The following is a 13,904-nucleotide window of genomic DNA, read 5'->3' as shown; positions in this document are numbered from 1 at the left end:
TATTAAACACAGAATTAGAAACGACATGTTGCTAGTTTAATATTTAAAATGTCTCACCAAATACTGTAATATCGTAGTATCTCTAAGTGTAAGTCCCTAAAAAATAATATGTTGCATTTACCCCTACTTGTCCAAACTCGGGAAACGGTTGGATTTTGGTCACTTTCACATAGTATTTACTACAAACACAATTATTTGTCTGAATACCGTTTCATAGGGAGGGGGACATACTAACTCATTTTGCAAGAGAAACCTTTCGAGTTAAAATCCACTTTAAGATGGTGTTGATTTTATTTGAATTAAATTAAAGAATGGATTACAAACGACACACCATTTTTTAGCAGAAACAGGTAGCTAGTTTAACATTTACAAACACAGGAAACGGTTGGAGGAAAAAAAACACAATTTTAATTAAATTCCACTTTAATATTTATCTAAAAAATTTGTTATAATTATTATCATTATCGTTACTAGCAAAATGGCCCGGCCAATGGAAGAATGAATTTAGCTGTTTAGTGGTCACGAGTTGCAGTATCTAATTTGGCCACCAGGGAGCGTTAGACCCCACGAAAGTAGACCACAGAAAAGCAGATGTTTATCGATTGTGTGGCTATTTTGGGGGGATGTCTTCACACAAAACATAGCCAAAGACAATCACAGAGGCCTAAAGTAAAACTGTGTAAATGTTCACGAAAACTGGTTCGTCCAATTCGGAGCCTATAAATCACAAACAAACACTTACACATAGAGCTGGATTTATAAAGTAATTTAGAATAGATAAACTAGATTTTGGTGCGGTGAATGTTTCACGTCACCAAATTAAAAACATAGATCAGATGAATAACCCAACAGGGAATTATTAGCAAAAGTAGCCTAAACTACGAAAAAACATCCAAGAATGACTAGACAATCCATCCGTTCTGCATTGGGCGATCGGCTAAACTCCACCACTAGATGGCGACAGGAACAAAAACAAAACAAAACTGAGATTAAATCAATGTTAAAGTCGTTTTAATGTCACATTTTTTTGTATTTCAACATTTATTTTCCATCTTGAATTATATCATTACCACAGTTGGGACATGTACATCATTAATACTTGGTTCCTTTCTTAGTGGAATGATGCTGGGAGAATGAGAACAGCCATTCTGTAGAAAAAACATCTAACTAGCGTGGTCATTATTACTATCATTGTCATCTTTTAACATCAAATATGTTACAAGACGAAGAGACCATCTGGAAAATGAGTTGGTGACATCAGCAGCGTGAAAAAACATTTAAAAACATTACGAAAGGCGTCAAACGCTTATTGAACGTATCACAATGGAGTTATGTAAAAAATGTAGACAGAAGAATTTAAGATTGTCTCGCCCGTATGAGAATTGGTAATCCAATGATTTACCAAAACGTGCCAAAGTAGTACAGGGTCAAAATACTTTGACAACAAGGCTATGATAATGTTAAACGGTCAAAATGGATCTAAATTAAAAACAAGTAATTCTGACCCGTTTTTTTTTATGTGACAACAGCCTGCAAGTTTGTTTAAAAAGAAGAAAAGTTAAGCACTAAAAATGGACTGGGTAAAAGCCCAAGAAATGCATAGAAACAGTATCAGGATGCTTAAACAAGTGTCAACTTCATCATTCCCCCTCCAAAAAAATAATATAAAAAGAAAGAAAAAAATGAAAAGATAAAGATAAAATGACCACCAAACTTAAACGATGTCAAGCAAAAAAAAAAAAATTGTGTTGTAGGAGATATAATCAAAATGTCATTTTCTTTAAAGAGAAATACTGTCAAATATAATGGAGAAAGTTCCCATCTATGGAAACAAATAAATGCCGCAAATATTGATGTTAAAAAAATGTCTGAGACACACAAAAACTTGCATCAACAACTAGTGGCCAGGCATGGATGTTAGCGCTTTTTGTTGTTTAGCAACAGTGTGATATTCAATCTAAATCACTCAATAAAACAGTTGTTATTATTTAAAACTAAGCTTCGTTTCCACCTGTGTCCGTGAATCGTCAACGATGGCTCAAATATGCTTTGTTTCTTAAACCAACATACGAAAAACAGACATTTTCGAAATACTATTCCTAGCTAAATGCAAAAAAAAAAAAAAAAAAAGCACTTAAGAAATGCTAAATGCGCTTTTTCCGAAATATCGATGTTTGACGCAAAATGACACCGTCATCTACTGGCCTAGCATACAGATAACAGCATTTTCCGTTCTTTTTTTTACATCTGTATGATGACCCATAGAGGCTTGGAATTCACTTTACCCAACAACATTTTCTAGGCGATATTTAGAAAAAGTGTGAATTTGCGATCCACACCTGACTAAATGCTAGAAAAAAAGTCTAAATTAACAGTGTTGCTATGCTAAATATAGTTCTCCCACTAACTTACCTGTGATGTAAAATTCACTTCCCACTGTGTCCCAGCATGCATAATACAGCAGTTTGTTATTTTCTTTCACACTTGTGTGAGGACAGTTCAGCATTTCACATCAAGTTATGTGATGTTATCGGCAGAAAAAGACCCCCCCAAAAAACAAATGTCCCAAAAAAGTGCTGTTTTGGGGGGAAATAGGTTGAAAAAAAATCTTACTATTCCTGACTAAAAGCTGAAAACTCATTCTTAAAGGTATTCCTGAACAGATAACTTTTTCAATTAGGCACAGAACGTGTAGTGTTCCTTCCCAAAATTATGCAAATAGATTGCAAAATAATCCAAGCGCCTGGGCACTCTAGGAAATTTGTCTCAAAGTGGCTTGTAGAGCTGTGAGGTCATTGAAGGAACACAACTCTTTCAAAATGGTGACTCAAGTTAACACGACATGTGAGGCGAGCTCTAAAACAGACAGTGATTTATGGTGGACTGTTGCATTTTATTTCTGTTTTACACAGCATGCATGATATTGTCCTGCTAGCTCCCCGTTAGCATCGGGGCTGCCGAGGGATTTCCCTGTTTTGTTTCCTCTCGGTTGTCGCTCGTTGGCTTCCCACCGTGCATTGCCTGGCGTTAGAGCTGGTTTTGCCGTCTTTCTTGGTTTGTTTATTCCAGGGGAGCTTTGCGTTTATTGCCATAACCGTTTTCTATTGTTGGTTGCTGGTTAGCCTGACTGATTACTCTGTGGCTTTGATTGGCTAACCTAGCGTCAGCACCAAATTTGCTGTGTAGTTTATGCCAGGCCAGCCTCGTGTTTATCGCCATATTCGTTGCAGTTTTTCCCTGTTGGTTCCCTGTTCGTCTTGCCGCTCACTACATGTTTTGAACTGGCTAGCCTGGTGTTGGCGCCAGTTTTGCAGTGTCCCTTGGTTCATTCCCAGCCGGCTTATCGCTGTAATTATTACTGCTTATCATTGTTGGTTCCTGGCTGCTCACTCTGTGCTTTTTGGTAGGCCAGCCTCGCATTTTTCCGCCAAAGCTGCACCAATCTTTCGTCGATCGGTCCTGGTCTGCCCCGATAGGACGGCTTTTAGTGGCTTTTTTGCCAGTTCGCCCTTTTTTTGCTATCTGCCTCTTTTTTTCTATCCGCCCCTTTTTTGCTATCCACCCTTTGTTGTACCGTAACTGCATTCACCTTTGACACAATACCTAGGCCTTCTTCACAAAAACTACCAAAACTTATCTTAGAACACTCGTAACCTTTTCTAACAGGTAAAACAATATGGCAACTAGCGTGCTAGGGTGCTAGTGTTCCTCCGATGACATCACAGCGCAGGATGTCAAAGACAAGACAGTCAGTCTTCAAAATGCATTACCTCAGAAGGTAATTGGAATATACTGGTGAAATATATATAGATTTTATGCACGATTTCATCACATTTTGCATGTTTAAGAATTTGGGATTGCCTTTAAGTGCATGTGTGTGAGTGAGTGTGTGGGCCTGGTCTTATAGGTAAACAAAGTACAACTTGCTAAGCACACTGTGGTGATGTCACACACACTCAAATACACACAAAAATGTTGACAACTAAAAACTTTACACACTATACACGAGCAGGAGCAACATTGGCAGTGTCCCCTTAGCCTTCGAAAAGTCACCTCAAACAAAAAGAAATTGTGCTTATGAGGACTAAAAAAAAATCACAGTATCCCTTTTGGTAAAATGTACAGTATCAAAAACATTTTCCCCCTCAGTGGCTCATGTTAGCACCAAACAATGTACTACTTTTCCAGAGTCCTTCCTCCTCCTCCTATTCTTTTTTTCCCCATTTCTATCATTTAGTTTTATTTACATGGAAAGCGTGTGTTTTCCTGGTATTTTTTTCAGGCACCCTCGTTGATTTTGGCACGTAGTCGGCCTCGGGTTAAATGCTCCCGAGATGCCCGAATTCCAGAAGAAGAAAAAGCGAGATATATATGAACGGTTTTCAGGCGTTATCTTGATGTTCATGTTAGACTAAACAAGTGTGTGTCTTAGTGTGCGTAAGAGTGTGAGTTACAGCAATAAGTGCACAAAACAGCACATCACCAGTTATGAAATCAGTGGTGGGGTTATGCTTCATATTTACAGTTTCTGTACAGTGTGTGTGTGCATGTGTGTATGTGTGTGTGTGTCCATGCATGTGGAATCATCGGTCACTAGTGGACTGAAGACTGTGGTCGGGCGGTGGCGTTGGGTCGGTTGGATGGGTCCAGCTGGTCGTTGGGGACAGAGCGCCGGTTCTGGTCGGGGCGGTTTGTGGCCAGGTACTTGGCTCTCATACTGGAGGTGTACTGAGGAACATCGAGAAAGAGGGGAGAGTAGAGAACAAAGGGTAGAAAGGAAAAACCCCAAAAAAGGAAAAAAAATTTCTTTAATGGTATAGTATTTGAGTTGTGTTTGAAGAACGAGATTAGGTGTGGTGGTTTGTGGTAAGATACGGAAAGTACAGGGTTTTCTGGTAAAATGGATTGGAAGGTGAAAGGAAGAATGGGTAGATAAAGACTTAGAAAACTGACAAATGCTGGGTGAATAAATGAGACCAAATTTGAAGTCTATGCGTCAGTAGGTTGGTATGGTTGATAAAAGTAGGATCTTAGGGGTTTAAGTGTGTAAGTAGGTCAGTTGATATCTGGGAACACAGATAAGGTGGCCAGCTTAACAAATTGGTTGCAAGACTACTTACTTTTAGAGAGTAAGAGGAACAGCTTTCTAAGTAAGACGGTATATACGTGCGTAGATTTGTAAGATACGCGGTAAAGGGGCAGGGAAGAAAACACATGGGTAAGATGGTAGTCAGGCAGAAAGCTGCATCAGTTGCTAGGTAGCCAATCTGTCATTCAGGTGTCTGGTTGACCAGTGAGGTAGGTTATGGAACACCTAATAACTCGGTAGGAATGGGGATTAGATAGGTAGAAACGCAAAGGAGGAGAGCAGTTGGTCAAACAGGGTTTAGGTTAAACACAACTTGGGTAGGATGGTGAGTACGTTGTCTGTTTGGTTGTCTTGGTAGTCTGTAGTCAGGTTGGAACAAGAGGTTGAATTGGTAGAAGACGAAGTAGGTAAAAAGTTCAGTTGACATGTGATGGCCTGTCAGTAAGTGAATGAAACACATGGATATGTCAGCAAGTAATGGAGACGATGTCCGAGTAAAAACGGTGGAACAGGTGAGGAAGTCACGAGGCTTGGAGGTATTCAAATGATTTGACTTGACTTGACTTCAAGGTAATATGTAATGTATGTAGATTAGTTGGTTGGCTGAACAGTGGGTTGGCAGGTAGAACACTACAGTGAGATAGTAATTAGGTTAGTCAGTCTTCTGGTTATGAGTAGTTTGGGGCAAAAGGGTTAGAAAAAAGATAATAAGTAAACAGCTAGGATAGAAGGTCAAGTGGAGAACTATAAGTCTGTGGGCGATGGAAGACATGGTAGATAGGTGAAACACATGGAGAGGTTAGTAGGTAGGTGGATGACATCATGACAGAAATATTTGGACGAGTCATTTGGACAGCCAGGGTTTAATTACATTGATTATTAGGAATCAATTAGGAGGAAATTATGTTATTGTCAGTGACTGTTTAATCAAATGGTTAGTGCTCTAGTTCTGACTTTAGCCTGCTAACCTGTTAGCTGCCGACCACTAGATCTAGCTAGTATGTAGCATGGGCACTCCGGGACAAAGACACACACACCTCTACTCAAACGCAAACAATGAAACATTCGGGGCGAAGAGGAGGTGGGGATGGCGGTGGGCAGTCTCAGATTTGAATGATGGGTGTCCAAGGGAAAGTTGGGTGGGGGTGACTGAAAAAGGGCACTTTGACTCCCCCTAGTCAACCTGCAGACATCAGAAGTAGAGGAATTATTCAATCCCATTTCCCCAGGCTGCCAAAATGACCCTGATTCGGACTTTGGTGCTCTACATGAGGAGTAGGGGTATGGGGCTACCTTGCAATATCCACACTTCAACCGCATGTGAAAAACATCAAGTAGTAGGTGTGGCTTATTGGAAGGTTGCGTACGTGCAGGGGGAGTGTTCTAGAAAGTGTGCACTTACAGAGGGTGGAGGGGACTCCCTGCCAATCAAGGGGGTGTTCTCACACCTGGGGTTCTGAAAGTTTGCGTTCTGGTTCCTGCGTTATAGAATCAGAGGTTACTGTGGGCAAGTGGCTAGCAGCTCAGCTAACTTGTCTATATTTCAGGCTAGCATAAAGTCTCCTGGAGTGTTCTCAATTATGGTCTAGGATTTTGTTTCTTGCGCAATTTGGCTGATGGAAAACTAATAAGGTTACCAAGGCATGTACGTTTCAACAAGGTCGCAAAGATTCAAGGATTGCGCAAAGGAACGCAAATTGCGTGAAACGTTAAACATCTCTGAATATTTTGAGACCCTACCACTGGAGTTGAATTAAGTTAAATTTTGAGATACCATTTTTTTCGGACGGAGCAATTACCTCTACCGCTACTGATTGTATCCTGCCAATATGTGATACTTAACACATATTATTTTAGTGAAGCTCAGTTCAAAGAAGTTAATCCAGTGGTACCTCTACATAAGAGCTTAAGCTGTTTCAGGATCGTGCTCGTAGCTTAAATTGCTCGTGTAACGAGTGAATTTCCTTGATATGGAATAATTAAAGACTAAGGATCAAAGTAAAACCTAAATAGATATAAAACACATTTTCCTTCGAAAGGAGTCACGGCGCACAACTTTTGGTGTCATGTAAGCATATTTTGGACACTAAAAATCAAATGAACTGTATTTTTAAATGAATGTGAACATACACATTTTTACAGGAGTTTTTTGCCTGTTTCAGTTTTAATGCATCACTTTCTTTTGCCCTTTTAGCTGTACTCCCAAAGCTAAGACTTTCAACAGGTCTTATCCACAGAGATTTGTCTCTGCCTCCCCTTCAAAATGTTACAGAAATGCAGAAGACAATTGTCATTCAAGAGAGCTGTCGGACGACATATGGCCACAACATAAGCAGTAACTTTTTCCCACTTAGCTTGCACCTCCTCATCTCTTTTCTAGAACCCGGATTCTCTAGTTTGTCTTAAATTTTGCTGCTTTTTTGCGACAGGAATATAACATCCCTTCAGAAATCGTTGCAGTGAAGCGCTGCGTAAATTCTTCCGCGGCTTTGTTATCAGCACTCGCTGCTTCCCGATTGCACTGTACTCCTAGGCTTGGTATGTTTTTTCGATCATTTCTTGCTTCATTTCAATTGTCATTATCCCTCCACCTTACAAAGGTAACAAAAAAGAAGATACCATAAAATGTGATTAAGGAGATGCGATCCAAATTAATTTGCTGCATAATACGAGTACTCTACAGGTATAACGAAGGGTGCGCAAACTGAACCGAGTTGATGGTGGTGAACGGTCTCGAGCATTGAACGGTCTCGAGCGGTCTCTTGTTGTAGCCTCTGGGACTGTTGGAGAACTGTATTTTCCTTTACAAAGTGAGGTAGGTTCTTGTTTAAAAAAACCTTTGTATCATTATTCTTGACTGTTCTATAAAGAGGTACCACTGTATTGCAAGGACAGTTTTGAATGCCAAAACATGGAGTGTTGGTGAAAACTGCCAAAGTGTTCATAAGTGTAATTACTCCCCATCGCCTTTTTAACTCACTCAAGGTTGATGCTAGCTAGTCCTTAGCCTGCATTGTGCGCTAACTCACATGTATTCAGTGACGGGGGCATTGCTGACGGTGTGGGCAGTGGCGGGCAGGCTAGCTTCGCTACCGTAGCTGGAGCCGCAGCTGTAGAGACTGGGCATGTGAACGCGGTACAGGTTATCGTGAACGCCGCCGCCCCGCGAGGCGCCCGACTCGTCTTCTCCGTCCTCCTCATCCGTCCTTTTTGGGAAACGGTTAAGGGACCGTCGAGGAGGGTGGGGTGAATTGGTTATATGGTGGGGAGACAACAGATTGTCAACAAACAGCAGAAGAGGAGAGGGGTTCGAGGGCTACTTAGCTCATTTCTTACATGCCTGCAAAAGCAGCTAAGCAGTTTGAGGCTATTGCTAATGCTAAAATGGTCATTCAGAAAACATGCGGACATGCAGCTTTTCCGCTTTTTAGGTGTAGCATCTCTATCGAATTTAAGCTTAAAATAAGAATATAAATATGATGATGGTAGTAGTAGGAACAATAATAACAATCATACTAACAGCGACATGGACTCTTGTTGAGCAAAAAAAAAAACATTATTGGATAGAAAAATTGTAAAAAAAAAATGTAAAGCCATAAAGGAAATATGCAATTTAAACCAAGGTCGGTGCCAAAAAAGAAAGATGGACAGTTAATGTTTCAGATATTACAAATGTTATATCATGCGTATTTTCAGAATAATTTTCCAATAAATAAAATATATTAGTTCGATAATAATAAAATAATTTTAACCTCAGAATTAATAAGAGTTTCAAGACTTTAGGAAATAAATACATTTAATTTAACCACAATTTGGTTAACCTATGATAAAAATATATTTTTGAAATAGATCAAGACATACCTAAAATGTTGTGAATTTTGTAAAGTTACCCAAAAAATGTATCAAGATCTGAAAATCAAAGTGTGCTCCGAGCTTTTTAAATGCATATGATTTCTTTTCATAAACAGGAATAAAATAGAAAAAGGAAATATTTTGAGGAAAAAACTGAAATGGATGACTATTTTACTCTTTGTGTAAAATGTTACAGTATTGCAAAATCGCAGATGGCAACGGTTTGACTATTTTGTGTGAAAAAGGTTGTTGGATTATTCTTTTGTTAGAAGTAAAAACTTTGCCGTTGACTTATATTTTCATGACCGTGGAGGTCAAATATTTAATAAGTATGTTTTGTAATTTACTAATGTAAACATTTTTCTTTTACATGATTTTTTTGTTTATTTTTTTTTTAATTCTAAGTTAGGCGAACAGTCATGTGACCTTTTTCATTACATGATGGTTGGCTGTTCAGAAATTTGGTGTTGTCCTTCATGTTAAATTGTATGCTAAAGAGCCCCATGTGCTGGAGCTAACACTCAAGAAAATACCCAAATAAATGAGTTCTGAATCATTCTGAATTAGAATTAATTCCAGTGTAGGCCAAGTCTAGAACATATAAGCTATCTGGCAAACTACAAAAATCAAATTCAAAGTAATGTACACCAACAAGCCACATACTTCCCACATATAATCAAATCCATACATTCACACAACTGCAAAATTATTATTTTCGGTTCTATTAACAGTATTACTAAAAGCATAGAATCGATCTTGGGTGTCCCTTCAGGCGTGTCTTTCACGCGACCATATGCAGCCTCTTGAAGCCCCGAGATTTCCCATAGCAGGACTTTCATAGCGGGAAGGAAAGGAACCGAAAAGAGGGAATGAGGGAGGTAAGAAAAGAAGGAAACAACAGGAGGAGGGAGAATTGGGGTACACTGGGTTGGGGAGTCATAAAACACAATCTGGTGCTGGCGGCGGATCAGAAAAGTAAGCATGGAATGAGAAAATGCTAAAGGTTGACGATGCAGGGAGACAAAGCGCCCAAGGACAACATGCAAAGACTCAACAATCAGTTTTCACAGCAGGGCTTCCAAAACTGAATGGTTTTGATGGTTTACTGCAGCCTGATGATGATCGACTGTCTCTGTGCTGCTGCTTTTAATGAAATGTTTTAGGTATCAAGAAAAATTATACTGTTTTTGCACGTTGTATAGCCTTTCAATGTTAAAGAAATGTGACTTTGGGCGAAAAATGAGTAGTCAACGGATCTGTCCTTAGACTGGCTTACCACTGAAGGTATATTATGACTTACTATTGAAGATTACTATTAAGAAGAAGGTTCACATGTCTGTCTTATATGACCATAAGTCTGTTTTATCTGGACTATTACAAAAATAGTTTTTATTTAATTTCAAAGGCGGAAGTTATCCAGACTTTTTTCACCAATACTTTTCAAATACAAATAAATCCGACTTGACTTTCTGTAATTGAATTTCCAATCATCACGGTAATTATTCAATCAGAATGTAATATTAGGCCATGCCTAGATGCAATATTATGTTTTACAAAAAAATTCAATACATAGGCTACTACTTCCCAGTACTGATGCAAATCTAAGTAAAATATAAAACCAAATCCAAAAATTGTTATTCATTGACCTGGAAATAAACAGACAAAGAGGAAAGAAGTTGACAACTTGACATTATAGAAAAGCAATAATAAGATGGAAAAAAAGAGAGATGAAATTGAATATTATGTAATGTTATGTGGACAGTTTTACAAAAATTATGTATAACTAAAATTAAATTGTTTCACAAAAATATACAAAATGACTGTACATTATTAAAAAACAATGTGCAATATAACAATTATATGAGGGGAAAAACTGAGGATAGAATTTTAAAAAAAGCAGAAAAAATACATTTATGTTTCAAAGTTTTTTGTTGTCAAATTTGCTGTATAGTTGGAAGAAAAATCTCCCTTTTGTGGACTGTAAAGTCTTAAAATGTCTAAATATTGGTGCCAAAAAGTGAACTGAAAAACAAAGTATTGTGAAGGAGGATATTTGTAGGTTGCCCTATTGTGACGTTAAAAAAAATATAGTAGTCATGTGCCGCAAGACAGAATAAGTTGTCATTTCAATCATCAGAATTTCTTGACGATATTTCCTTAAGCCCAAGGAGTTGAGGAAACCCTGCAGTGGTAGTTAGTAGCGTGTTAGCTGGTAGCATATTCATTAAGCATACTTATGTGTGCACGCATGTGCGTGTGTCCAAAATCGCGCATATTTTTTGCGTGCGCGTTACCTCTTGCCGGGCCAGGTATGCGGCACACTGCAGACTATGGAGGAGAACATGAGCGCTGTGACGAAGGAGAAGAGCACCAGGTAAATGACGCCTTCCACGCCGTCGTAGCACAAACCGGTCAGAGCCTGCACGTAGTCCTGCAAGTCGGAGATTGGGGCACCCATGAGGTAGGGGTGGACGGATAGATCAAAATATCGACATTATCTATAGTCCGCAAGTTCTTGGATTGATACTATTGTTCTGGGATCAATACTTCACCCGTCCACCAATTTTCTCAAAGCGCAGCTTCTCTATGTTCATAGTGCAGCCACAGTCTAAGTTTATGCCTAAATGTGTAACTGATCGGCACAGCTTTAGCACTACTCCCTATCTGGCCTTCTGCTGCATCCTGCCCGCAAGGCAAAAAAATTCATAACTCTTGCACTACCCTAATAGAAGCTAAAAAGGACACAGGCATATAGGAAGTGCCGTGCAGTGGTGCCTTTTTTTGAACTACAGAAATCCTAGCTGTAATATGTATGGTGAAGCATTTGTGGTAAAACCACAAATTTACATCAAAAAGTAAAAAAAAAACACCCTGCAGGGAGCAACAATCTGCAACCAAAATGTTACTGTACCTGAAGAAAAACATTGCAATCCATTTTTACCATGGCAAGTGGTCCAATGAGAGGGCTTTATTTTGCATTACTGTCTATTTTCAAAATATTGTGCAATGTAAGGTGTTTAGTTGACGTTGTTACACAGTATTTGTGTTTTTGTTCTGAAACAGTTGTAATAGAAATAATTATTTTCTTATACTTCTGAAGTTTACAATGTTGTTATTTAATAAAAATGTAAACATTAAATATTAGTGCTGGGTTAATTGTAATTATAAAGTAATTCAAGGAGGAATAGGTTCAATTATTCAATAATCATGACATTTCCTAGCAAAAAGTTCCGGTATTGGATAGGTATCGATCGATACTACCAAGCATATACTTTGATCAAAATGATGCCAAATTTACCAGTATCGCCCAACCTACCATGAGAAGATGTAACGGAAACCTTGTATGATTGTAATTCTTAGTCAATGATGACAATTCTGATTATAGAGTGGCTTTGAAAAGTACATAGTCCGTGGCTTTGTGGATAGTTGCTAGCTACCAGGCAATAGGTACCATATGTCGATGCCTGCAAGCGCCGTGTTATTTTTCATCAAAGACATTTTGCTTCAAAACAGTTTTCCTCAGTACTCAACTGTGCATTCACAAGACAACCGCTTCTTTAGAAACATCCTATTAAAATCCCAATGGGACCACACCCACTTGGCACACCTACCGGAAGAAATGCCACACCTACATCTACAATTCGATTGCGACGACAACTTTAAAGTTAAAGAGGAAATTTATTCAAGAACGCAAAGTCTTTTGCGGGAAAAAGGAGACCGCTCACCATGTGCAGGCTTCGACAGTCCACCAGAGCTGTCAGCTGGTGCAGGCCGACCTCCGTGGAGTTCAGCACAGACTGGATCTGATCCAGACTCACCTGAATACAGTGAAAAACAAAGTGTTCATTTGGAGTGAGAAGAATTCACCCCCATCCCCAAAAACGTTATTTGCAAATCACAGGGATTTTTTGTGGGAAAAGAAAATGCATGATGGAAAAAAATAATAATCATACAAGACAAGAAAAACCCTGTAATTTAAATACAATCAAAGTGAGGAAAACATTTGTGGAATTTAAGTAATTTAGAATTACCACTTTAAAGTTAGTATTTTAGCTGTAATTACATAAATGTTCCTCATGTTGTTGTTGTTTTTTTTCAGTTCAAGCAATGTTAAAATTGCGGCATTCGCACCCTTTGAACTCTCTCTGATTAAGTGCTCTACAAATATATGTGATTTGACTTGAGAATAAGAAAAGGAAATCACAGTCTTAAAATTTTAAACCCTCACTTTTCTACCCACTGTAAAATGTAAGTTAAGAAAGAGGACGAGGGGGATGTTCTTGTAAATAAGCTATTGCAAAAAATAACTTATTGCAGGGAAAACAGTACTTTTACACATTGATTTTATCGGAGAAAAACTGCTTGGCAAGCATTATAATTTTACAAACAGGGTTATTCATGTACACAATAGCAAACAATGGAAGAGCGAAATGTGTCATCATTATAATAATAGGTAAAAAGTAAGAAAGGGCTTTAGGCTACATGTAAATGTGTCACGGTTGCCCATTGGCCCCACCCGTTTTGCGTTCAGCTGCGGCTCGTTGACAGATTGGCTTCCCTCCTATTTAAGCTCAGTGCTCTCACTCACCCTTTGTCAGTCCGTCAACGAACCGCTGCACCCGCAATACTTATGTTTTGACTCTATCCGGTATCCTGTTGGTATCGATTCAGTCTGTCTCGTCCTGTCTGATACCTTGCTACAATCTCCAGTATCGGGTATCGTTCCCGTCTATCTCGTCCTGTTCGATATCGGTCTCCAGTCTCCAGTGTCTGGTATCGATGCCGTCTGTCTCGCCGTGTCTGATACCTTGCTACAATCTCCAGTATCGGGTATCGTCCCCGTCTATCTCGTCCTGTTTGATATCAAACTCCTGTCTCCATTGTCTGGTATCGATACCGTCTGTCTCGTCTCGTCTGATATCTGTCTCCAGTCTCCTGTATCTGATATCAATACTGTCTGTCC

General features: G+C 39.0%; 1 protein-coding gene across 1 annotated transcript in view; it reads right to left on the bottom strand.

Moving 5' to 3' along the window:
* Positions 1 to 994: 994 nt before the first annotated feature.
* The window catches only part of ttyh3b (tweety family member 3b), a 49,379-nt gene continuing 36,469 nt past the window's right edge, over positions 995 to 13,904 (bottom strand). Inside the window, exons 11-15 of the mRNA XM_088342264.1 lie at positions 12,667 to 12,759; positions 11,236 to 11,372; positions 8,119 to 8,295; positions 6,492 to 6,567; positions 995 to 4,728 (exon numbers count right to left, since the gene is read on the bottom strand). Coding sequence (XP_088198390.1) covers positions 4,594 to 4,728; positions 6,492 to 6,567; positions 8,119 to 8,295; positions 11,236 to 11,372; positions 12,667 to 12,759 — 618 coding nt within the window. The 3' untranslated portion in view covers positions 995 to 4,593. The remainder of the gene's footprint in view (positions 4,729 to 6,491; positions 6,568 to 8,118; positions 8,296 to 11,235; positions 11,373 to 12,666; positions 12,760 to 13,904) is intronic.

The sequence above is a fragment of the Urocampus carinirostris genome, chromosome 8, assembly GCF_059441175.1.
Source record: "Urocampus carinirostris isolate Australia breed hairy pipefish chromosome 8, RoL_Ucar_1.0, whole genome shotgun sequence".
Taxonomy (NCBI): domain Eukaryota; kingdom Metazoa; phylum Chordata; class Actinopteri; order Syngnathiformes; family Syngnathidae; genus Urocampus; species Urocampus carinirostris.
The sequence above is the reverse complement of the archived record's forward strand: the minus strand, read 5'-3'. Positions and strand labels throughout refer to the sequence as shown.